The 27,492-nt window shown below is 35.2% G+C and overlaps 1 protein-coding gene across 1 annotated transcript in view; it reads right to left on the reverse strand.

The window, feature by feature from the left end:
- Positions 1 to 1,761: 1,761 nt before the first annotated feature.
- The window catches only part of LOC115890705 (sodium channel protein 60E), a 312,784-nt gene continuing 287,053 nt past the window's right edge, over positions 1,762 to 27,492 (reverse strand). Inside the window, exons 24-32 of the mRNA XM_030911008.1 lie at positions 26,457 to 26,745; positions 26,195 to 26,388; positions 25,166 to 25,307; positions 18,550 to 18,883; positions 14,723 to 14,942; positions 14,501 to 14,640; positions 12,809 to 13,278; positions 11,297 to 11,353; positions 1,762 to 2,300 (exon numbers count right to left, since the gene is read on the reverse strand). Coding sequence (XP_030766868.1) covers positions 1,876 to 2,300; positions 11,297 to 11,353; positions 12,809 to 13,278; positions 14,501 to 14,640; positions 14,723 to 14,942; positions 18,550 to 18,883; positions 25,166 to 25,307; positions 26,195 to 26,388; positions 26,457 to 26,745 — 2,271 coding nt within the window. The 3' untranslated portion in view covers positions 1,762 to 1,875. The remainder of the gene's footprint in view (positions 2,301 to 11,296; positions 11,354 to 12,808; positions 13,279 to 14,500; positions 14,641 to 14,722; positions 14,943 to 18,549; positions 18,884 to 25,165; positions 25,308 to 26,194; positions 26,389 to 26,456; positions 26,746 to 27,492) is intronic.

Genomic DNA, 27,492 nt, shown 5'->3' on the forward strand with positions numbered 1-27,492 from the left:
TGGGTCGAGATTTTCGTATGTAAGAAGAGTACAATGCCTTTATAATGTACTGAACAAAGAGAGAACAGCAAAAACGTTGCCAAACGTATGAAATAAACCGAGAATATGTGCACATTGCTAAGGAAGAGGATACAGCAGATTTGTCGGGGTCGACCCAATCAAGTTCTAGAGCAGCGGGTATATCATGCTTTGAGCTTTACAATTTTATTACATCTCATGATACTTTATTTATTAACGAGTCGTTGTAATTTTCCCTATGGCATGTAAATTTTTTAGTGCAAGTTAGAAACACTTGCATTTTTGGTAAAAGTAAGTGGAACTGAGTTGGCGTTCGATTCAAAAATCGATATCTCGAAATCCATTAGAAATAATTGATTGTAGTTTTTTTTCTAAAACTTTCTTAATATTTCTGTTACATTTTTTTCGCATACAGTATGCGAAAATCTTTACAAATAAAAAAGTTACACGATTGTTGAAAATTGCTATGCACTAAAAGTAAATTGACTTGATTGATTGAATTATTAATTAATTATTAATTGAATTCTTAAACTCGGTGTTTTATAAACTTTAGTATTTGGCATATTATACAGGGTTAATCGAGGTATTTGGCATATTATACAGGGTTACCCTAACTTTAAAACACCCTGTGCAATAATTTCGTGTGTAATTTTTCCTAAAATATAATTTTACGGTTAGAACCATGTCTCCTAAGCATTTTGTTTTTTGGATCATGTCAGTACATGCCTTGGTTAATTTTTAAGGGCGAAATGAACTGGCCATCAACAATTCGCAATTTTTTCAATTTTAATTTCTTTTTGAAGTTGTTTTTCAATATGGCAAGGCGGCTTTGGAGATTATTGTGAACTACTGTGAACTGTTCATCATGTTGGACATTTGGGAAATGCTTGTCAGGATAGTTAGAGGTCGCGAAGCGCTACCATCTTCATTAAATGAACTTCGCTTTGTCCTTAAACAAGAATGAGAAAACATATCGCAATATCATAGATGCAGCTTCAATGACAGTATGAACGGACAGTATGAACAGGCAGTTATAACAGCCAAGGGAGGCTTTTTACAATTTTTTTTTCTGTTTGTATACTTGATTATTACAGATGTTTTCTTTAATATCGTTAGTTCTGTTATCGTTATTAATGTTTATTAATATGACATGAGTCACCAAAACCATATTAAAAAATTACATCAAAAAGTAATAATAATTGAAAAAATTGCAATATGATCGTAATCAGTTCATTTCGCTCTTAAAAATTAACCAAAGCATGTATTGACATGAATCAAAAAACAAAATGCTCAGGAGTCATGGTTCTGACTGTAAAATTATATTTTAGGAAAATTTTCACATACAAAATTATTGCACAGGGTGTTTTAAAGTTGGGGTAAAAAAACAACCCCTCGATTAACCCTGTATAATAAGCTAAATACTAAAGTTTGTAAAAAAACTTAGTTTACGAATTAAAGTTGATATAATTATGTACAGCTTGCTAAAAAATTCATGAAAATAGGGCCAAAAATAACAGAAATATAACATTTTAAAATGACCAAAAATTTCTCCGTTGCGTTTTTTTGTGTAGCTATTTTCTCAAAAAAAATATTTTAAAAATAAGCGGTTTGTGATTGCGATTTTACTTTACTTGATAGGGAAAGGCTTACCGGAGAAATGTGGCAACGCCGTCGCATTTCTCTCACTCCGACTTATAAGATCCCTATATGATTTACTTCCACACATACCACATACCGACCCAAAAGTAACAGTTGCCAGCACGGTATATGAAGTAAAATTATAAGAAATTGTCCTCTTTCGTGGAGGACTCTCTCTCCTCACCAATTCCTGAACTAATCTACCCGATCCAGTTAAGATCAGCTAAGTTCGTTCTCATTACTTATTTCCACTGTAACGTCCCCCGCAGTACTACTCCCTCTCCTATCCACCTCACTGCGTTCCTCGCATCTTTCCTCCAATAACTTCACCTTCTCCGGCGGCTCGTCGTCCTGATTGTACTCCTCACTTTCCCGATGCACCAACACCTGTACCACCGTCGACTCGCTAGCCTGTCTGTGGAGGGGGGCAGGCCTTATACTAGATCCCTCGGGCGAAGCCTCCGTCACCAGAATGCTGACATCGGCGCTGTGCGTGCACTTCTCCGATTGAGAGCGATGGCAGCCCGTCACTGACGTCACCGACGTGGGACGCGCCTTGACCGACCCGACGCGCTTGCGCCGGATCAGGCTGCCACGCCTGGAGGGCGGGTCCTCGGCCATCAGCGGATGGAGCGTCTGCGGGCCTATATAAATGGGGCGTGGTTAGCTTTTTCTCGCGTATAATGGAATAGGAAAATAATCTATCAGCGTAAACGGAAGGCTTTCTACGTTCAAGTAGTACATATGCGATAATATGGAAAGGCTTTGTAGCTAGTTTAAGTGGACTTGTGCTATTAATGTGTATGTGTGGGTGTGTTTGTAAAAATGTTTCGTATGTTTAAAGTATAATTGTGCATAAATTATTATTCATTTTATAATAAAAAAAAACATAGTTTTCTATTTTTTCCTTATTATTAGAAAGAAAAATTCATATTATTAAATTACTGGCCTAAAACCAAGAATAAATCCCAAATAAATATACAAAAGGTCAAAGAAAAAATTAGATTTATAAATTTATATACAGCATTGGTGAAAAATATGCTTACTTACAACGAGTTGAGGAACACATATGGAGAGAATACTGTTAGAACGTTGAAGTCCTACGAAAATACTTTAATGAGAATAGCCAACCAGAAAAATAGACGGATATTTCTGTTACAATGCAAATCAAAAAACTTAACTCCTTCGTTTTTGAAATTAGGGTTGACACATATACAATTTTCTAATACTTTGGAACGAAAATATTCTACATATATAGTCCCAAAATTCACTGTACAAATTATAAGTTTACTAATAACCGAAACAACATTGATTCTAAAGAAAATGGAGAGAAACAACATACAATTAGAAAATCACATAGCTCAAATCATACCCAAAGATGTTTTCGATCAGTTCAAACGACAAGTCACGGAAAAAACTGAAAAAACTTTTACTAAACTTAAAAATAAAAATATTTCTAAAATAAATCAATTGGAATCAAAACAAGAACGATACCATGGCGTTGTTCAGCCCGAGTGGGTGGAAAATCTGACAAACGAAGTTATTCCAGATTACGCGATAGAAACCTTGTCACTGGGACCTAATTTCGCAGTTGAAATTAAAAATGAGAAGGCAATACCAACAGCTGAAATATTGTCAAATGTTGAAACTGGGATATGGCACCTGACAAATAATGAAAAAGAACAAGTTAGGGCAAAGACTTGTAACATTTTAACTAACTTTAAAAATAGAATGAAGAACAAAAACAACCAACCGAGTAAAGCAAACAAATTTTTGTCAAAAACAAAAACATATCTAAAACAAAACGAAAATTTAAAAATCTTGAAGGCAGACAAAACAAACAAAACAGTAGTTATGTACGCCGATGAATATAACAGAAAAATGGAAGATTTACTGAACGACAAAAAAATTTACAAACAAATCAACAGAGACCAAACAAATATTTACCAAAAAAACAATAACGATATTGTCGGAAAATGGGAAAATGATCAATATATACCTACAGAAACAGCAAAACGATTAATGATTAGAAATGCAATACCTCCAAAAATGTACGGGTTGCCTAAATTGCATAAAGAAAATGTTCCTCTACGTCCTATTGTGTCATGCGTGCAATCTCCGTTTGAGAAATTATCAAAGTACCTGAAGGATATATTAAGTAACATTGCATATAAAAACGAATATTATTTAAAGGACTCGCAACATTTCAAACAAAAACTTAAAAATCTCAAAATACCAAACGGTTACAAGCTAATATCCCGGGATGTTGCTTCACTGTACACTAGCATTCCTAGCGATTTGGCTTCACAAATAATAAGAAAAAAATGGGATCAAATAAAAAATATACGGACATCCCACAGGATGAGTTCATTACAGGGGTCGAAACAACATTGAAATCTACGTATTTTACTTACGATAATAAAATATACCAACAAATAGATGGCTGCGCTATGGGTGCTTCAATTTCCAGCGTTGTGGCTCAGATAGTAATGGAGGATTTAGAAGAAAGTGTACTGGAAAAACTAGACATTCGTATTCCGTTCTTTTTCAGATATGTTGATGATTGCTTAACGGCCATACCAACAGATTATATGGACAGAATTCTAGATAAATTTAAGGAATACAACAGCAACATCAAATTTACAATGGACGTAGAGGTCGAATCAAAGATCAACTTTTTAGACGTGACAATTCACCATAAAAATGGAATACTAAGGACAGAATGGTTCACCAAAGGGACATGGTCTTCAAGATATCTAAATTTCAATTCAAACCATCCTATGTCACAGAAAAAATTTGTTGTAATAGGCTTAGCAGACCGAGCAATAAGTTTATCCGATCCCGAGTATAGAAAAAATGCTATAAACAAAGCGAAAACAGCTTTGGAGAAAAACAATTACCCATATAAACTTATAGAAAACATTTTTAAAAATAGAATTAATAAATTTTACAACTCCGGGAATATTATAAACAAAAATAAAGCCAAAAAAAATAAATTCATATCTTTGCCATACATCAGTGGATTGTCACACCAACTAAGTAATGTATTCAAACAACATAACATAACTCTATGTCATCGAGGTAACAATGTAATAGGACAAATCTTTAGCAAATTAAAAACAATAACACCTAAAAACAAAAAAAGTAACATCGTTTATCAGATTCCCTGTAATGATTGCGATTCTGTATATATTGGACAAACTAGCCAATACCTAGAAAACAGGATAAAAGGGCACAAATATGACAAAAAAAATCAAACCGCCCTAACAAACCATGAACTGAAGGAAAAGCACTCTTTTAATTTTAACGAGACCAAAATATTATTAACAGAAGTAAGCCAAAAGAAAAGGGAATTCCGTGAAATGATCGAAATACAGAAAAACTCACATTCTATTAATGACAAAAAAGACGTTCAATATCTAAACAAGCTGTATATTTCAATATTATAATATTTATTTTAGAGTCTGACATGTACTAGTAATGTGGTTGTTTGTTTTTTAATATGTTATGTGTAATACTTAATTAAATTTTATAATGATTTTATATTGTTATGTGTACATGTATTTGGGAAGGTTTTTTTTTCTTTAAAATGTTATTTAATTGCATTTTTAAAATTGAATTGTGTTTCTAGATAATAATTATAATTTTCTGAAGAAGACCTAAGAATGGTCGAAACGTACGTAAAAAATAAAAACAACTTTTAATTATTATGTTTTAAATTACTGGCCTAAAACCAAGAATAAATCCCAAATAAAAATTCATATCTCGATATCTACTATTTGGAAAAAATATCTCGTTTTACAAATTTATAGGAAATTGATTCCTCTACAAAAAAGGCCTCTTACAATACTTTTGTAAACCTCACCGTTCGAAAGTTATTAAAGGTTGAAATTTGATTATTTTAAGGCAGTTTTCTTTTTTCTTATGAATTTTATAACTCGTTAACAAAAAATGATTATGATACGAGCAACTCATTTGTTTGTAGGAAATTCACTGCTCTACAAAAATGGTTTCTTATGATTAGTCGATTAAATTAACCGTTTAAAAGATATTCATCTTCAACCTTCAATGCACAATAATTTTAACAGTTTTTGATTAATATTTCGAACAATTCCAATCCAATTATATTTCAGCTGATAATTAAATAAAAAAAACTTTATGATAAAAAATTATTATTTTTTTCTTCTAGATTCAATACTTTTTATATTAAATTTCTTCACCTAGGAGATGCAAGACCTTGTCGTTGGTGGGGAAGCTCCTGGTCAGGTGCTGAGGGGAATCACCTCTAGCACTTTGGCTTGGTCTAAGAAGCATCTCACTCATTGTCTTGTCTCTGGCTGTAGTGTCGTGGCCAGGGAATTGCACCAAGATATATAACCAGGCACCTTCTACTGTCTGTGGTCAAGTCTCGCGGGTAGAGGGTGTGGGAGGGTCTTGGCTTAACCGCCCGGACCAAGAGGAGACAACCTCACCAAAAAACCCAAATCCTACGATGGTGGGACCAGGTCAAAGGGATGCGTGGCTAGATAGAGACTAGCCACTACTGGTCTCAACCTTTGGGGCACCAGGGAGCACCCCATTGTATTTACCTCCTACTTCTACATGCGGGGCTCTGTAGAAGTGGACTGACTAACCTTAGCTATTCGTGGGAACACTATGAGATCAAACAATCATAAAAAACACCACCGGTGAAGCTGTGGGGAAACCCCCTAGTAAGACTGGGAACATTATGAACGAAAGTTCCAATGTGTGGACCATTCCCAAAGGGAACTACAGGAGAGGCGGCTGACACTTGCGCGAGGCCAGCCTCCACAAGTGTTTCACAAGCTACCACCTCTTATAGTAAGGATCGGGAGTCCACCTCTAGACCCAACAAGCGGCACCAGCTACCGTTACGTCTACCCGGCTTGGGTCAACCAGACGGGTTAGACGACCCGCTGAGAGTAGGTCTTAGCGGAGCACAAACACGGAGATACCTCCGACTGCTCTACGAAGAACTTGCTCCGGAGGAAGCAAAAGCCAAAACTCCCCTTGAAAAAGGAACCAAGAAACAACCTGGCGTATCTCCACCAAAGGGCAAGAGAGGGAGCGAAAACCTCTCCCCTTTGCTCCGATAGGGAGAGAAAAAAGCCAGGATGGAAAGCCGTCCCACACCGAGAGGCAAGCAGGGACGTATCACTAGCTATGCCGCTATTGCTGGACAAGTGAAAATTGCGGTGCTGCCAAAGGAATATCTGGAGGTTGTACTGACTACCGACCAGCAAACGGCTCTAGAAGAGGCGATACTGGACGAAGTAGTAGCGAGCGGATTGCGAGGCAACGATCCACAAAGTGTGGGCCAGCTGCGCTTTGCGGGGATACACTTTAGGGTGGGCATGATCCTCATAGATTGTGCTGAAAAATCGGCGGATTGGTTGGTGGAAACGCACCTAAGCTTAAAAATTGGCAGGGGCCGGGACTGGTTGCAATGAGGGGAGAAAACATCCCTAAAGGGACAACCATCACGGTATTTCTGCCAAGAAGCAAGGGAAAAGACACCACCTACCTGCTAGACCTTATCCAGGCTCAGAACGAGAATGTGAGTACATCGAGCTGGCGAGTCCTCAACTCGAAGGAGGAGGGTCATGGTCAGGTCCTCACAATAGGAATTGACCTCAAATCCAGGGAGGCAATAGAGAAAGGGGGATATAACCTCTATTATAGATTCGGGACGGTACCGGTATCAGGTCCAAGAAAAGAATAAACGAAAGAGGGGGAGAAAATGGGGACAAATACTCCAGCCTCCATCTCACAGGTACCTCAGCCGGAGACAAGCTCCTCGACTGTGAAGGACAAGGATGGCGAAACTCCAATCGTGAAAGGGTGTATATCCTCGGAGGAGGTTGATGACCACTCCTTGGAGGAGGAACATCTGTTGTCAGGGGGGGATGGGAAATACCCTGTCCTCCCTACAACAGGGGGATCCTTACATACCCCAGAAACCTGATGCATGGGATATCCCAAATAAATCTGCACCATGCAAAAGGGTCTTCCGCCACAATCATAAGACTCTTTGAGAAAAACCAACATGTAATGGTACTAGCCCAGGAACCCTGGGTGTATCAGGGACAAATTAAAGGGTTGTCTGGAAAAAATTCCAGTGTAATATATGATAACAGGCAGGAATTTCACCGAGCCTGTATTCTTATAAGAAACAACATTAACTACACATGTGTTTCAGGTTCAACTTAATATCGAGGATTGTAGCAAAAATATCGTGATTGCCTCTGCATACTTTCCGGGTGATGGGCAGACACCGCCTCCGGAAGTGGAGGAGCTCGCGCGATTCCGAAGCCAACAGCGACTACCTCTGCTATTGGGATGTGACTCCAATACGCACAATGAGGTATGGGGAAGCACTAATACTAACACTAGAGGTGAGTGTTTACTAGAATTCCTCTTAGCATACAATCTTGAAGTTCTCATACTCCCACGTTGAATTCTCACACCCCCACGTTTGTGCTACATAGCTACGCTCCATCTATTAAACATTACAAGAGGCAGCTTAGCGATGGGATATATACCAACCATCTGGAGAAGAGCGAAAGTCATCTTCATACCCAAAATAGGCAAAACTGACTGGGCTAACCCGAAATCATTTAGGCCTATTAGTCTCACATCGTTCATATTAAAAACGATGGAAAAAATAGTGGACAACCATATTAGAGTAAATGATCTACAGGTTAAACCACTGCACGATAGTCAGCATGCATATAGAGCTGGCAGATCCACTGAAACTGCTCTGTACCAGTTAACTGAGCTAATACAGGCAAGCCTGGATAGCAAAGAAACAGCACTTTGTGCCTTCTTGGACATTGCAGGGGCGTTTGACAATATACCTCACAAGATGGTCAAGCGATCTCTTGAAACAAGGGGTGAACAGTACGATAATTCGCTGGTTTTGGGAAATGCTCTCAACACGAACAGCAGAGGCTGAGATAGGTACCAAAACTGTAGTTGTTAAAACAACGCAAGGAACTCCACAAGGTGGAGTGACCTCCCCCCCTACTGTAGAGCTTGGTAGTGGATGAACTACTGGAAGAATTAACTCTAGCGGGAATACACTGCATAGGGTATGCAGATGACATAGTCATCATTGCACGGGGCAAACATGAAGGCACCCTGTGTGATATTATCCAAAGAGGACTCCGCATCGCTGAGAGATGGTGCAGGACTGTCGGGCTGAGTATTAACTCAGATAAAACCGCAGTAGTGCCATTCACCAGAAAGCGAAGTTTGAAAAACTTGAAAAGAATCCATCTACATGGAAAGGAAATACTGCCATCACAGGAAGTGAAATATCTGGGAATAACCCTGGATAGTAAACTTCTCTGGAACAGGCATATTAAGAACATTACTAGCAAAGGCTCTCATGATATGCAGAAGACTGGCGGGAAATAGGTGGAGCTACGCCCCTAACATTTTGCGCTGGATGTATACCATGATAGTAAGACCCATGATTACTTATGGAGCAGTTGCTTGGTATACAAAACTAGAGCAACGTAGAGACTGGCATGTATCTGCATCACAGGTGCCATGAGAACATGTCCAACAGCAGCAATGGAGGTCATTCTAGACCTAACATCACTGCATATTGTCGTCGGTAGTTATGCCAATGCGACAATGATTAGAATGGTCATTGATGGAAACAGTACTGGGAGAATTTTCAGGTCAGGGGCTTGGAACACCCTCAAAAAGAAAATTCCACTTCTCCAACTCCCAGTGGATGACATACCAAGAATTTACAACTTTGAGAAACACCTCACTGTAGTATTGAATAATAAAAAGGATTGGAAGAAAGAAACGCTTACTCAGTATATAAAAGACCATACCATAACGTGGTATACTGATGCTTCCAAAACCAAAGCAGGGACAGGGATAGGAGTATTTGGGCCGAAAACTAAATACTCCGAACCAACTGGCACCTACCCCAGTATCCTTCAGGCAGAAATTTGCGCTATGCGTATAATTTATCTTAGATAGGAACTATCGAAAACAGGAAATTGCCATCCTATCCGATAGTCAAGCAGCACTTAAGGCGATCAACTCAGTAACCATCAATTCGAAGTTGGTCAAAGAATGCCTAGAGAAGCTCAACAAATTAGGCAAAGAAAATAAAGTCCTCCTACTCTGGGTGCCTGCTCACCAAGGGAAAGAAGGCAATGAAAAAGCAAATAATCTAGCTAGAAAAGGAGCGAACACTCGACTAACTGGACCAGAACCGTTCTGTTTTCCAAACGGGAACCAACTGAAAGCGGAACTGAAGAATCTGGAAGACTCCATCCGTAACTTGGAACGGGTGTCCTCCAACGGTCTAAGACACTCGAAAAAGTTCCTCAGAACTTATGACCGAGAAAAATCAAAGGTTTTCCTTGATTTAAGTAAAAACAATCTTCGGATTGTCACGGGGTTTCTAACAGGACACTGTCTCCTCAACGAACACCTCAGTAGGCTGGAACTGAGAAACAACGGCGAATGCAGATTTTGTGGGGAAAATGGGGAAACACCAGAACACCTTATCACTGAGTGCGCCGAGACGACGACCATTCGTGCCATGAACCTTGGTACGTCTGATGTCGAGGATGGAGAGCTGGCCTCTGTGAAGCCGTCTCAGATACTGGCTTTTGTTAAAGCCCTGTGACTGTATGATGAGTACTCAAGAAAGGGGAACACACAATAGATCTATAAGGTCGCGGTGATTAACTCCCCTCCTAAACATTCTACATTCTACATATTAAATTTGTCACATAAATGTTATTTACTCGAAATTTAATGAATCATTGACTCTAAGTTACAATCATTTTTTGTTTCATTGCATCCAAACAAGCTTAGGACTAAAAAAAAATAGAAAAAAGTTTAAAACATTTCTTTGTTTTAAAGAAAGAAACTCAAATGTGTACAAATTTTCCCGAAACTCATAAAATAAATTGGAATTATTGTGCAATGAAGTTTGACGATGAATATCTTTTAAACGGTTAAATTAATCGACTAATCATAAGAAACCATTTTTGTAGAGCAGTGAATTTCCTACAAAACCATGAATCGTTTTTTGTTAACGAGTTAGAAAATTCATAAAAAAAAGAAATCTGCCTTAAAATAATCAAACTTCAACGTTTAATAACTTTCGAACGGTGAGGTCTACAAAAAAAATGTAAGAGACCTTCTTTGTAGAAAATTCAATTTCCTACAATGCTACGAGATATTTTTCCCAAACAGTAGATACCGAGATATGAATTTTTCTTTCTAATAATAGGGAATAAAAAAATAGAAAACTGAAAGGCCTTCCTATTGAAATTAAGAGCTCATACTTGGAGAGAATTTTTTGACCTGTTTATTCACAGTATAAAGTGAACAAAAATAGTCGATTTTTTGACCCACCCTACTGTTTATATAGAGTATTTTTGGATCAAATAAATAATAAGTTGGATCAAATAAATAATATATTTATATTTTATAGATATCTTTTAATGGACGAGTAATTTATAAAAATGTAGATACTATTAGGAATGTATTTAGTTCTATAAGCATATATAAGCCTTATATTCTATCTAAAATAAAGCATTGTTCTACTCTTATGCGGTATTTTTTCAGTAAGGTCTACCTATTTTATGATCCTTATCATACTGTGGTTCGCTGACCGTTTCCGCATGTAAAATATCTAAAAAGTTTGTTGTGAAACATTATAAAAGGGATAAAAAATACATCGGGTGCTTCTGTAAATATCCCAATTAATTAGATAATAAATAAATACAGGGTGTTTGAAAAGCTTGCAACAAAAAATGTTTTTCTTTTATTATAAAAAATTATAATGAATTGAAAAGAAAAGGAAGAGTTTAACCCCCTGTTAGAGATGAGCAACAAATCGCAAACTGTGAACTGCGAATAATACTATAGTTGCGAGTTGCGATCTTGCTGCGATTGTGATGTTGTAAACTAGGACCGTGATAACCTGCTATCTGCGAGTTTGAATTTTTAGAAATTGCGATTTTGTTGCGAAAGTAATTTTGTGGTACATTGAAGCCTTTTATAGTAAACTGCGATCGAATTTTTTTCCTTCTGATTTTATTTATTTATAGAGAAGGTATTATTTTCTAGGATCAAGACTTAACTTTTTTATTTTTGCTGATAAAAAACGAGATTTGGTATGTTAGTATACGACATAAATTAGGATTGATTGACGTGTTCAATTCGTTTCGATCACTTCCTGTTTCACCGGAAATGACTACAACTTTTGATTTTTAAATGGCATCCTTTAATTTTTTAAAAAAAATAACTTTTTCCAATAATTTAAGCTTCATTCAGAATCTCGAAATCAGTGGAATAAATTAGTAGTTTCAATTAGTCGTAGAAGTTTGTTCATCTAATTTTAATGTAAGCATTCAGAACGTCAAAATTAGTGGTAGATACTTTTAATTAGTAGAAAAAGTTGTCAAACTTTTAACTTTTCCACTAACTATACTTCAGAATTTGCGAGGAATGTAATTTTGGCCTTTGATTATCACCCGTCAAGAAAAATTTTGATTAGAAATCAAAAGTTTATTGTTTTATAAGCTAAATATTATGCTTTCTCTATGGATACAACAGACTACCGCAAGCTGTTGCTAGGATATTTTATTAATTTTAATTGTGTTTTTTAGACATTGTGAATGATCGTAAACTAAAAAGTATAAAGTGTAATTGAAACCACTAATTTAGTCCACTAATTATGACGTTCTGAATGCTTACATTAAAATTAGGTGAACAAACTTCTACGGCTAATTGAAACTACTAATTTATTCCACCGATTTCGAGGTTCTGAATGAAGCTTTACGTATTTCGAGTCAAATTGTCAAATGTTAAAAAAGACAAAAATGGTAATAATACAGAAACAAATGGTTTTTATTAACTTTTTTAAATGTTAAGAGTTATAGGTACATAAACAGAATTATATCCCTAGTACAATATTTAAATATTAAAATCGCAATCGCAGTTTTGCTCATCTCTACCCCCCGTAGGTAAGAAACAAAGCAAACAAATAAATCAATCATATTTTTACGCGAAGAATCTCCTCACACGAGAAATAGCACATGTTTTTTGAAACACCCTGTACAGCTTGCCACCGCATTCATCTTACCCGTCCCCTTAAACTCCTTCCTGGGCGTGACTGGGGACGTGGCCGCGCTGGCCGGCTCCGGCCTCTCGACCGCGTCCTGGTGCCGGAGGAAGAAGTTGTAGAGGCTCCGCCTCCTCGGCCCTCCGCCTCCAGGCGTTAGAGCCTTGGAGGGCGTGGCTAGCGCCTCGTCGGGCGTGGCCTGGCTAATCTTGATGCTGACCGCGTCGGAGTCGTCGCGCCTCACGTCCAGGTCCTCGGGCGTTACGTTGGCGGCGCCCGAGAGCAGGAGCAGCGGCAGGTTGAGCCAGGGCCCGCCCAGCTCGCTGAGGTCGCTAGCGTCCGACGCCCGGGAGGACTTGCGAGATGAGGCGCGAGAACCCCGGTGCACGTGGAGGAAGGTGGAGAGGCGGCTGCGCCAGTCGCCGCCCGGCGAGGAAGTCTGGGTCGTTTCGTCCACCTCTTCCGCTTCGCGTTCTTTCTCCTTCTTTCGTCTGAAATTAACAGAGAACCTTCACGTCAAATATTTATCTCTTTTGAATGGAATGATTTAAACCTAAAAAATTAAAAAAAATAATCATGTAACCAAACTGAAATACAAGAAAATAAGTTCAATATAAAAAAATATGCTTTTACATTTATATGAACTTACTTTCAAAAATAAGCCTTAAATATTACAGGCCACAAATTTACCAGGCCTCACGATTTTATTGTCCCACGATTCAAGTGAATGGCCCCACGTTGGGCGCCATAACACAAACAAAAAGATAAAATAATGTGAACGTAAACATTTATTCTTTTTCAAAACCTGCCCTGTTGGATAGGAACGTGCCATTTAACTTGTGCTCTTAGTAGCCTCGTCGATATGGAGTGTTGAGAAGAGGAGAAATATCTCTTATGGGACTTTATTTGAAAAAGTGGTCACAAAAATGAGAAGAAAAAGGGTTCACCAAATAACTACAGTGGCGCTAATGACGCATAAATCTAAAAAATTAAAAGTAACCATAGATGAGAATGAAAGTAACATAACCAAACATTACCCAAGAAAGCTTTCTTCTTATTTTTTAGACTATAAAAAATTATTTTGATATATTAAAGGCCCAGTCTATTACTGCTGAATAAAAATTGATAATTTATTTCATGTGACATGAAAATAAAATTTGTATTTTTTTGAAATCCGCACCTTCACGTCAAATATTTATCTCTTTCGAATGGAATGATTCAAACCTAAAAAATGACATAAAACACCATAAAAATTAAAAAAATAATCACGTAACCAAACTGAAATACAAGAAAAATAAGTTCTATGTGAAAAAAATTATGTGTATACACTTATATGAACTTACTTTCAAAAATAAACCTTAAATATTACAGGCCACAAGTTTACCAGGCCTCACGATTTTATTGTCACACGATTCAAGTTAATGACCCCACGTTGGGCGCCATAACACAAACAAAAAGATATAATAATGTGATAACGTAAACATTTATTCTTTTTCAAAATCTGGCCTGTTGGGTAGGAAAGTCGGGGCAGTAACTTGTGCTCTTAGTAGCACAAGTTACATGGGTAGTAGGACATAATAGCATTTTTAAAATGGAAATTTTACAAACAAGCCCACTGAGCGAAAAACATATACCTACATCATCCATTGGTTTAAAATAAAAATTATTCAGCAGAAGTTTAGAAGTCACGGTTTCAGTAAATCAATATCTTACCTTAGATAATCTTTCCAAGTTTTTTGTATTAGTCTGGCGGCTTTGTCCTGCCTTTTCCATATTCTTGTCGATGATACGATTTCTAGTTCTTTTCTCGTAGGGAACTGCTTTTTAAACTTAATGTCCATTTGTTCTTGAAGCTGTAAAAAAGTTTAGACAATATTAGGAACGTTTCCAGGTATTATAGAAAGACAATTGGATAGGTAAATGATCTATACTCACTTGTCTAAAATTATCAGTTTCTTCCACATGACCTAAAACATGTTTGACCAGCGAGTGGAGAATATCCAAGCAGTGGATCTTGTTTCCTTTAGCTATGGGGAGATTAAAACTAACCAAAGCTACGGTGTTTGGCTTCGGTATACCCAGAGGGGGATCCAAAGAAGCTATAAAATCGGACAGCTGGCAGAATCGTATAAACTGGGTAGCATGAGGATCGTATCTGAAATTTACATTTATTTTATTTAGGGTTTACTTAAAAAATACCGTATGATCGAATAAAAACGGCGCCCAGTTGGCTTGGAAATGACGATCGATGGCATTTCCTATATAAATTTACATATAAAATGACAGCGATCTTCATTTCATAGCCATCGCTGACGCCGTTTTTATTCGATCATACGGTAAAATTATGTATATAAAATGTGCACTACCATTGTCCGCAGATTGTATAAAAGAAAATATATAATTTTTTTCAGTAAACCTGAATATAGTTATAGTATCTGTAGTGTATATCAGAATAACAGAAATTTTGTCACTTTTTCTCCTCTACAAAACGGCAGTATCTTTACATATTTGGATAAGTCGGAAAGAATGAGTCGGAGAAAGAAGTTTTCGAAGAAGGTAAGAAATTTCTCAGGTCTTGCGACGGAGATAAATCAAATATTTTTCTTGATTTAATTAAGAACAAACTTTTGATTGTCAATGGGTTAAAAGATGCCTAAATGGTATTTTTAACCATATCTCAATTTTCTCACATGGAACAAGGGTGGCTCATTAGCATATTTGGAAAAAGATTTTTTTACGAATGATTTGGTACCACACATTTGGTATTTCGAGTCAAATTGTCGTTATGAACAGCATGTTACAATTTCAAATAAACCATATCGTCGGTGAAATGTGATAAACTGCTAACTCCATTATCCCTAATTTTACAGGAGAGCAAAAAAACGGTACAAAAAAATATGTACACATGTAGGAAGTATTTTCATGCGTTAATATGATAAAGAGATAAGAATTTTATTTGCTGGGGAACAATAACTCTCAATATTTCGTGTTACATAATTTTTTTCAGACACAATATGGAGATAGCAGATATTCGTCTTGCAGAAATAAGAAATAAAAATATACTTCTGGAGATAGCAACCTTTATTGTTTGAAATTTTGAAAATGTAATTGAATATTACCTAAACAGATTTAGAAATAATGAATTAAATTTAAAAAATATGATATTCATAACCATATGTTTAGAATATCGTCGGTCTAGAAGCAAAACATATAAGTTAAAAAACGAATAAATTTTTAATGCATTTTTAAAGAACTGAAGTCGCAGCATCTTGGACTTAATGAATATGAAAATAATTTAAAAATTAAACTTATAATTCTTAGAAGATATGGTAGAATCAATCCTTCCTAATTTTTATACAACGGTAGTAGACCGAGCTTGACAAAGAGTGCGTATTTTTTTAAATTGTTATTACTTTTCTCCTTACTTTTTTAATTTTTATAAAAATTATGTATGATTTACGTGGAAAAACGTTGAAAAAAAAATTGATTAGGTATTATGGAAATTCTTGTACAACTAAGTAATGTTATTTAAACTATTTATAACACGCCGATGAATTGCTCGTATACAGGGTGTTTCAAAACAAATGCGAAAAACTTCAGGGGGTGATTCCTTGTTCAAAATAAAGGGTAGTTTGCTTCATAAACGTTGGATCAAAAGTCAACCGTTAGGGAGATATTGCGGTACAAAGATGGCGGAAAAATAATGTTTTTATTTTTTATATTGAAAACGAAAAGAGATAGACTAATAAAATTTTATGGAAACATTACTGTTATGAAAACACACTTTCTGGTAATTTTTTCACTTTTTTAAAATGAGTGGAAGGGGTTGAAATAAACTACCCCTATCATTCTTGTTAACGAAATTTAAAGAAAAATCTTATCAAACAAATGCAAAAAAATTAATTTGGATAGTTTAGTTTGTTTAGAAACTTTTTTATCTCTTGTATTTTTTTGATAAAACTCACCGATTTGAAATTAAAAAATAAAATGTAAAAGCATTACATGTCAGGACAAAAAACATTTTCTGATAAAGAATCTAGTGGGCTGCTGTAATTTTTTTAGGAAAAAATCTAGTCGGCCGCTGTTACTTTTTAGGATGTTCCTAATATTATATTATTTGACATTACTCTACTGCAATACGTTATTATCTAGATGATTATTATTATCGTTATTATCACTAGATTCTTAATCTAAAAATGTTTTTTGTCCTGACATGTAATGCTTTACATTTTATTTTTTAATTTCCAATCGGTGAGTTTTATCAAAAAAACACAAGAGGTAAAAAAGTTTCTAAACCAACTAAACTATCCAAATTAAAGTATTTGCATGTGTTTGATAATATTTTTCTTTAAATTTCGTTAACAAGAATGATAGGGGTAGTTTATTTCAACCCCTTCCACTCATTTTAAAAAAGTAAAAAAATTACCTAAAAGTGTGTTTTCATAACAGTATGCTTCCATAAAATATCATTAGCCTATCTCTTTTCGTTTTCAAGATAAAAAATAAAAACATTATTTTTCCGCCATCTTTGTACCGCGATATCTCCCTAATGGTTGACTTTTGACCCAACGTTTATAAAGCAAACTACCCTTTATTTTGAACAAGGAATCACCCCCTAAAGTTTTTCGCATTTGTTGTGAAACACCCTGTTTAAACAACTATTAGGCGGGGCCCAGCCTTGGCGGGCCCCCTTTATAGTTCATTATTTATTATTAACAATATTTGCTTCTGCAGTACATTATGGCATTTGCATTGCATTGGTTTACCTTGCATTAAGGTAGTTCCCTGATTTCTATACAGGGTGAGTCTTAAATAAGTGCAAACGTTTTCAGGGCTGGTAAATCTCGATAAAGGAAACATAATATTTTCTCTTTACCGATTTTTCAAATAAATCCAAAACAACCGAGTTATTTCACTTTTAAAATTTCCAATTTTTTGCTATAATTTTGACAATCATTGGATTTTCTTTCTTGCAAATTTAATCTACTACCTATGTTGCCATATTTCAAAGTATGTTTTTAAAGTAAAAATTAAAAAAATTTCCCAAATTTAAAAAAAAAAAATTCCAAATTTCCAAAAAAATATTTCGCGCAAAAAAACTCATAATCGTGTTTCTTGGGTCGAAATATACTACCTCTAAAAATTTTTGCACTTATTTAAGACTCACCCTGTATATAATAGGGAAAAACTGACCAAAAAGGTAAGGTAAGGCGAAAAAATACGCAAAAAAAATCCATACGGGCCCCTCCTTACATTGCCACCCGGGCCCCTTTGGCCTAGTGCCACCCTGGATCGACGTACTGTACTAAAGAAACATACGAGTAAGAATCCATGTGTTTGCTTTAGCGGGATCGTAACGGAAATTATGGAGATAGCAGCATTTCGGTGGCTATTTCAGATCACTGGGAGTTAGCAGATATTATTGAGTTAAAATAGCAAATTTTCTTTAATGGGAAAAAATGTATTTGCTTTCCCTATTTATAGAGTATTTCTTCTCTTTCTAATGGTATAAAAAAACTTACGTAAAAAATGGAGTTAACAGGTTATCACGTTTCACTGACGATATAAGAAAATGTCAAATGTTGATATGTCATTCTGTTCAGAGTGTCATTTTCTATCGAATAAAGTAAAAAATAACGAGGGTGTCATTTAAAAATCAAAAGTTGTAGTCATTTCCGGTGAAGCCACTTTTCAGACGCACCCGGTATAACTGTTTTTAAATTATCAGCATTACAGAAGGTTCTCCCCTACATTAGACTTACTTGCTCCAACGGATATAAAACATCTCCAAGTCGTCCTCCACGATTCCGATCTCCTCCTCCTGGTGCGCCTGATTGAAGTTCTCCAAGATGATGGCGATGTACATGTTGATGACGATCATGTAGTTGATGATGATGAAGCTGGTGAAGTAGATGATGGCGAGAAGGGGGTAGCCGCAGTTGCCGTTGGTCTGGTTCTTGTAGTGGGGATCGCAGTCGGGGTACTCCACCATCAGGGATTCGAGCACGTCGTTCCAGCCGGCCGAGGTGATCAGGCGGAAGAGCAGATGCATGGAACGGCCGAAGGTTTCGAAGTTGACCATGTCGTCCAATGCGCCTTAGAGAAATAGAAGGTAAGTATAATTTGGCTGCAATTTGAGAGCAAGTAGACCTATTGCTCTTTGGTATTTGCCGAGTTTGTTATTTATAGTTATATTTTATACAAGACGATAAAATGGTATTTTATCGTCGACCGAAAAGATTAATTCACGAGCGATGAAATCCCGAGTGAATTAATTTCGGGAGACGATAATGCAATTTTATCGTCGTGTATAAAACAATATTTTTTTTCCATAGCGAGTTACGCTTTAAAAAATATTGAGAAATTATTATTTCAAGGAATTTATTACGAGTAGAAAAAATATTGCGCTGGGTTGGCGTTGGTTTCTATGTAATTTGACAAATAAATAAAGCTGTCTCTTTAGTTGTCAGTTTTGAGCATAGATAAATGCAACAAGTTTTGATTGGAAAGCCCGTAAAAATTTTAGGTCGCGAAATTATTTTGAGTCGCGACCGTTATACGCGATCTGGCGCTGCTATAGAGGTCGCTAAGAACAACGGCAAACAAAAACAGAAATAATTTTCTCTTGTCAAAGTCAAAATCTTTAAAAATCATAATAATCTTTCAAAATCTAAACCGCTCTCATTAAAGAAATTCCGAAAAGTGCGTTCATTTTCAAAGTAATTATTGCTATCTTGTGAGTTTAATTCAAGTTTTATTTACTCTAACCGATGATAATTGTGAAAAAGTGGCATTAAAAACTTAAAAAGCTGTGCTGTGAACTGTGAACAGCAAAAACAATCGTGGATCGTGGCATAACGTCGGTTTCCAATGTTTCATAGGTATTTCATACATGCGTCCTTATATAAAATAAAGTTTCTTGTATGCAACACACTGTATTTTATTTATAAAATTAAACGAAAATAATAATAAATTTGAATAAACAATATATGGGCGATATAATTCCGGAAAAAGCCGAACCGCTCCGAAATTTTCAAGTTTTGGGTCGCGACCGTTGCAAGAACAGCGCCAAATAGTGTTTACATTGTCCTTATGGGCACTTTCCAATCTAAACTTGTTTCATTTATCTATGGTTTTGAGTCAATATTTTTTAATTCTCTTTCGTGTCGATTGCTGATTGAATTGGAGCCAGAAATGGCTCAAAACGAAATAAGTAAATTACCAACAGATATTCAGGCTGAGGCGACAAACGCCATATCCAAACAAAAAAAAATTAAACCTCGAATAACTTACGAAAAGGAATACAACATTTTTCAAAAATGGAAGCAATTAAAAACGTGCGAGAAGAAATAAAGTTTTTAACCTATCCTCGCTCACGGTGCTCCTGAAGGGTCGGCAGGTTTCTATTTAGTGGCAGAAAAAAGTATTGACATATCTTGAGTAAGGACACCTTCCTAAAAATATATCTAATAACCTTTAAATCGAACCTGCTTCTTACCGTGTTTTTTAAGTGTTCTTGTATTTTTTAGGAAAATTGTATAAAAAATTTAATTCTATGATGGTTTATTTTATTGTGTAAGACGCTGTAACAGCGTTTTCAGATGGAGCGGAGCGTCCGCGACTTCGAGCAAGTACCATGAGTTTATATGAACGATTTCACATGGGTCGCGTATGCTCCGTTCGGATGAGCTATATTGAAAAAACATCCGCGCGTACAGTCCGCTCCATCGAAAGCTCCATTGAAAACGCTGTAAGTAAAAAATAACGTTTTATCGCAAAAAAGCCCCGACAGCATCAAAGATAGCCATGGTCTCGGCATAAATGAGTTTTTTGTTCGCTATTTGACGCATTGGCACTATATGGATTTATTTAGTCTTTATTTGTCTCTGTAGTGTGTTCAAAATCTAAAAATGAAAACTAACCTAAATTGCAAGTGCGACCACGAAGCTAATAGAAAAAAAGTGTGTCCAAGGTGCGGTAAAAAAATATTTTTGGAAAATCATACTTATCCGACTTTAGAATTTCTAAAAGTTTAAAAACATTGATGTGTAAATATTTAAACAAAAACTTCCATGAAAATGATTCAAGATTTCCAGTGTCAATATGTCTGTCGACATTTACTGAGCGAAAGGAAAAATGAGACTGAAGTCTATATGTGACAGCTACCAGTAATGACGAATTTTGAAAGTATAGTTGTAAAAAAACACGCGACTGAAATCTAGTGACGACTGTAATTGTTTTATTTGCAAAACAGCTAGTTACGTTGGACACAAAAAGAGATATAGTAACTTTAAATGCCCAAAAAGTAAAAAAGTTTGTAGTAAATGTTTACAAGTACTTGGGAAAGGATTGCCACGTAGATGCTCTAATGTTAAAGATGCTCTGACGTTAAAAATAAAGCTTTGAGTGTTATACAATCTCTAGAAGACAAAACAAGAGAGCAAATTGCTGTTAAAATAATCAAGAATAAAGTTGACGCTGAAAGAGCATCATTAAGTAGTTCATCCTCTTATGAAAATGCTGTCACCCTAATAGGCGGTTGAAGCGTAGTGCTAGCCACATTACCTTCCTTGTATACCGAACGGCTCTAGCATGGCAAGCTGTACCTTGTTACTCCCAAGACGTTAAACGCTACATACGGGAGCTATTATTATTATTATTAGAATCAAATTTAGAATAATTATATAATATTTTTTTCTATCTTAATATAGTGTTAGGAAATGTTATTTTTGTGTTAGTCATCAGATATTTTATTTATAATAGAAAAAAGTTATGTCCTTGAAGCTTATCAATAAAATAAACCCTCATAGAATTTAATTTTATATGCCATTTTCTTAAAAACTACAAAATCGCTAAAAAACGCAGTAAGAAGCAGGTTCGATTTAAAGGTTATTAGATATATTTTTAAGAAGGTGTCCTTACTCAAGATATGTCAATAGTTTTTTCTGCCACTAAAGAGAAACCTGCCGACCATTCAGGAGCACTGTGCGCTGTTAAAGTATCATTTAATCTACCCTTGCGGTTAGAGTACTATTTTATCTACTATTTTTGATAGATATAGGGCAATTTTAACAGTTGCTATGGAAAAAAGTAATAAACTGTTAAAAATGTGTATATTAATCGAATTTTCATAAAGATTATTTGAAAAAGTATCAGCGTAATAAAACACTAATTCACCACAATATACTGGACGCGTCAAACTATATTTGATATCAATTAAACTTTTAGTTACGTAATCGAGGGCGCAATTTTAAATTTATTGTTGCCAACCATGGAGATATTCGGCGACGGGCTGACTAACTGAAATTTAAATTTCGCGCTTGGGATTCAGGTGGTAGTTCTGCTGTAAAATATGTGAAGTTGCCATTTATTTCATGGTATTTTCATTCGTTTTGACATTTTAGTTTAGTATTACGAGTTTTTGGTTTAAATAAATAGTGTGATATTTTAAGTTTAAACATGTTTATTAGCAGACCTTGCAGTCGAACATTGTTACAACCTCTTTTAGTGGCAAGTGTACAGGGTGAGTCAAATTCGACGCTTTTAAATGGAAACACCCTTCTATATAGGAGACGAAAACCAATATCGGTGTCTGGAGCTCAATTTTCATCAAAAACATGATGGTGAAAACCGCACATCAATATCTGTTACTGTTTCGGAGTTACGGGGTGTTTTTCAAAAACGTGCATTTTTAACAAATCGCTTAACTTTTTTGCTATGGAAAATTTTGTATTTCTATGAAAACATTTTCAAATCACCTTTTTACGTAGAATTTAATGGTTTAAGTATAATTATTTTAAAATTAATAATTTAAAAGTTATCAACAGAAAAAATGATTTTTTATTTGGGACACCCTCTATATTTTTGATTAACTAAAAAAGAATTTAAAATTACCTTTCCAAAAATATAGCACACTTGATATTTTGTTATAATCCTCTTCGAAATACAGAATTTTTAAAAGTTCGCCACTTTTAACTATTAGGCTTTGGACCCCTTATTGATGATATGCCCTTAATGGAACTCGAAAACATATTTTTCCAGCAAGACAACAGCATCGCCTCTGAAAGCTGAAGTTAGCAGCAAATTTTTGCAGCCAATTTCAAGAATAATTGGATAGCTAACCAAGATCCCAGCCGTTGGCCGTCGAGGCCGCCTGACTTAGTGCCCATGGATCTAATCCTATGGATATATTTGCGGAAGAATAAAGGTTCCTTATTCTTCCGTATAATCTAGACAAGAATTAAAAATACTTAGCAGTTATGAGGGGGTATCTTTCACCCCCACTGAGTTAATGAATTCCGCAAGAAATTTTCAAAAACTGTCCCGTCTGTCCATAACAGAAGAGGGTCGATATGTCGAACACTTGTAGCAAAATCTGATGTCTTGGTTTGCTATTTATTTTTATTGTTAATAGATATAGTTTAAATGTGTTGATGTTGGTTAAATATATTTTAAATTGTCATAGAATTCTGCATCTCTCACAGCAAATATTATTTTTGTTTTAATTGATGCTCACAGCTAGAATTTTTTTGCATTACAGCCGGTGCCGTTCAAAGCCTACTTATTTAAAGCGGGCGAATTTTTATATACTCTATATCTCGAAGAGGAATCGAGCAAAATATCAAGTGTGTTATATTTTTGGAAAGGTAATTTTAAATTGTTTTCATTAAATTAAAAATATACAGGGTGTCCCATATAAAAAATCAAATTTTCTGTTGATAATTCTTAAATTATTAATTTAAAAAAAAACATACTTCAACCATTAAATTCCATGTAAAAAGGTGCTTTGGAAATGTTTTCATAAAAATACAAAATTTTCTATAGCAAAAAAGTTACAGCGATTTGTTAAAAATGCATATTTTTGAAAAGCACCCCGTAACTCCGAAACGGTAACAGATATCGATATGTGGTTTTCACCATCATGTTTTTGACAAAAATTGAGCTCCAGACACCGATATTAGTTTTTGTCTATCTCCTATAGAAAAGGGTGTTTCCATTTAAAAGCATCGAATTTGACCCACCCTGTACAATATAGCTTAATAGTAGTAAAAAACTCATCGCAACTTTATAAGAATATTTTGAACGGGAAAGCGGTAGTAATGACCCTTTATGTCCCTTAAGTGTTGTTAAGAAGGTGAGTTTGGTTGATGTAAATAATAACTGTTTATATATTTATAATTAATTTATTCTTGTTTCCTAAAATATTTTGATTAAAAGAAAATATGTAAAAGTGGGCAGAGCTGTGCCGGTCAAGCTTAATCACGTGACTAAAAGCTTATTTGGTATGAACTGTATATTTTAGTACGGTTTGATAAAGGGTTATCTCGCGGTTTTAAAAGAATTTTCAAGAATGCCAATTATAAACTTGTATAATAAATTTCAACTAATAATAAATTTCAACAACTATTAAACAATCTTAAAGATAAAACACCTCCACTGGAAAACTCGGGTATTTAAAAAAAAATAAAAAGAATAAAAAAAAAATAAAAAAACAACGCTTGATAAATCATGCGTTGCTCGACATATTTTTGATAAAGTTCATTAATAATTTAAAATTAACTAAACAAGTCTCACATTACAGGCAATTAGATGCATATGAATGCGTCATAATAAATAAATATAAAGATAATATGAACAGAGATAATGGTCCTATTCTTTCCAGTTCTTGTAATTCTGTCAAGCTAGTTTTGACTAGCTTGGCTAAATTTGTCCCGCTTTTTTCATAAAAAACTTATTAAACTTATTAATTTATTCAAAATATTTAACTAAATATACAGGGTGAGTGTTAAATGCAAAAGTGCAAATATTTTTCGGGGTAGTATAGTTCGAGTTCAGAATCACCTCTATGAGTTTTTTTTGCGAAAAAAAAATATTTTGAAAATTTGGATTTTTTTTGGAAATTATGTTAGTTTTTAGTAAAAAAACATAATTTCTTGATAATATGGCAACATAGGTAGTAGAGTTCGATCTTTTCTGTTCTTTTTTTCTTGTAAATTTAATAATTTACAAGAAAAAAAAAACAGAAAAGATCCAGTGGTTCTCAAAATTTAACCAAAAGACTTTTTTTTTTTAATTTTCAAAGTAAAATAAACCTTCGATATTTTGGACTTATTTGAAAAAGGGTAAAAAGAAAATATGTTTCTTTTATCGAGATCTACCAGCCCTGAAAATACTTGCACTTATTTAAGACTCACCCTACACCTCACAGATATAATAGAAGATATAATATAATATTAGACTGACAAACGGAGACTACATCAGTTATTTTTGCTTCTGTCAAGAAAATCTGCCGCTATTGCAACCCAAAATTTCAACTTTGTATAATTATTTATAGAAAAAATATGATATATAAGTAGCAGATTTAATTTTGATTCTTACCTTGTTGTCGAACGTGGCCAAATATAAACATACCAATAATGGCGTAGATAAAGGTGATAAGTGATAATAAAGCTCCGATGTTAAATAAGGCCGGCAGTGAAACAACCAGAGCGAATAACAGCTTTCGTATACCTTTAGCGGCCTAAAATACACACAAAATATGATGTTAGTTTTTTACCCTAATACCATATGAATAACATTCAACTATAGTCTGTCCTAAAAAAAATAAAAAAACACGAAACACACGTAATAACAGTCCAAAATGCAAAATTTTTATTATTTCTATTTGACATAATTTGACACAAAATTATAACCTATAATTTGGCAAGAGTTTGACAACTCTCAAAAATCTAAAGTCGAGTTTATACTTGGAGTTCATACGCATCGGCGTCCGTTTGTCGTTCATCGTTCCGTCAAACCAATAATAATGAAATATGAACTGTCATTTTTGAAATAAACCAATAAAACTGGTTAAAAACAACAAGAGCTGACGCATGACGGATTTATACTAAGGGCTGGCAAAAGTTAGTCTTGGGTCGAGATTTCCGTATGTAAGAAGAGTACAATGCATTTATAATATACTGAACAAAGAGAGGACAGTAAACATGTAAGTAATAATTCCATTTCAGATGCTCAGAAATATGTCTAATGATTTTATCTAGTTATCTCTTGAAGAAAAAGTCTTTTAAAAATAAGCGGTTTGCGATCGTGATTTTACTTTACTTGATAGGGAAAGGCGTACCGGCAACGCCGCAACAGCACACCGTCGCATTTCTCTCACTCCGACTTAATAAGATCCCTATGCGATTTACTTCCACACATGTAAATGCCGATACAAAAGTAACAGTTGCCAGCACGGTATATAAATCCATCCATAGTTACAACTTAAAAAATATTAGAAACTTTTTTTTAGTGAAATAAACGGTTTGATATGGACGTCATCTGCTTTTTTTTCTGTCATCGTCTGTCGAAATCTTACCGGAGAAAAAAAAACAGATTATATTGTCGGTTGACATTTTCAATCTTTACCTTAATAAGTCTTAATATCCTTCCTATCCTGAACACTCTGACGACTCTGAGCAACGTGGGAGAGACTGGAAAGTCGATCATGATGTCTTCCATTAAAATACCCAGGATGGAGGCTAAGACCAATAAAAAATCGAAGACGTTCCACGGCACTGTAAAGTAGTGGTATCTTAATCCTATCATTTTTACTATGGCCTCTGAAAAAAAAGAAGTATTAAACAACTATTATATGAAATACAATACATAAAAAAGCCTGTATACTCACCCAAGCCAAATACTGTAGTAAAAAAAGCGTTGCTAACTTCCAGAATGAAGAAAATAGGGTGCGGCTGACCGTAGTGTTCGATGCCCATCGTCAGCATGTTGAGGAAGATGAGAACGAATATGGCGATTTCGAAACGTCTGGAATTGGAGAGGTCGTAGAACATGGCTAAAAAAGCGTTCATCGGTCGCTTTATCACTTTTTGGGGTTTTTTCCTTCCTAGTTTCTTCATCGCAGTGTAGTAGTGCTTCTGGCTTTCTGTCAAGAACATTTCCAGCACACCTCCTTCGTACTAAACCAGGAAATAGTTGTATTAATACGTTTGGGACACAGTATAAGCGATACCAATTAAACTTTTAGTTACAATAATCGAGAGCGCGATTTTTAAATTCATGATTGTCAAGCATGGATATATTCGGCGCCGGGCTGACTAACTGGAATTTAAATTTCCCGCTAGGGATTCAGGTGGTAGCGCTGCTGTAAAAAGTGTCAAGTTGCCAAATTCATTTATTTATTTCCTGACATTGTCATTCATTTTCACACTTTAGTTTAATATTACGAGTTTTTGGTTTAAATAAATAGTGGTGTGATACCCATAGATAAAGGAAATAAATTTAGATTGGAATGCCCGTCAAAATTTTGAGTAGCGACCGTTGTACGCGATCTGGCGCTGCTATAGCGGTTGCTAAGAACAACCGCAAACAAACACAAATAATTTTCTCTTATCCATATCTCTTGTCAAAGTCAGAATCTTCAAAAATTATAAAATCTAAACCGCTCTCATTGAAAAAATTCCGAAAAGTGTTTAAAGCGTCCATTTTCAAAGTAATTATTGCTATCTTGTGAGTTTAATTTATGTTTTATTTACTCAAACACGTGATAATTGTGAAAAAGTGGTTAAAAACTTAAAAAGCTGCGCTGTGAACAGGAAACTGCAAAAACCATCGTGGATCGTGGTATAACGTCGGTTTCCAATGTTTCATAGGTATTTCATACATGTCCTTATATAAAATCAAAGATATTTAAACTCAAGAGATAC

The sequence above is a fragment of the Sitophilus oryzae genome, unplaced genomic scaffold (assembly GCF_002938485.1).
Source record: "Sitophilus oryzae breed Bouriz unplaced genomic scaffold, Soryzae_2.0 scaffold_907_pilon_pilon, whole genome shotgun sequence".
NCBI lineage: Eukaryota > Metazoa > Arthropoda > Insecta > Coleoptera > Curculionidae > Sitophilus > Sitophilus oryzae.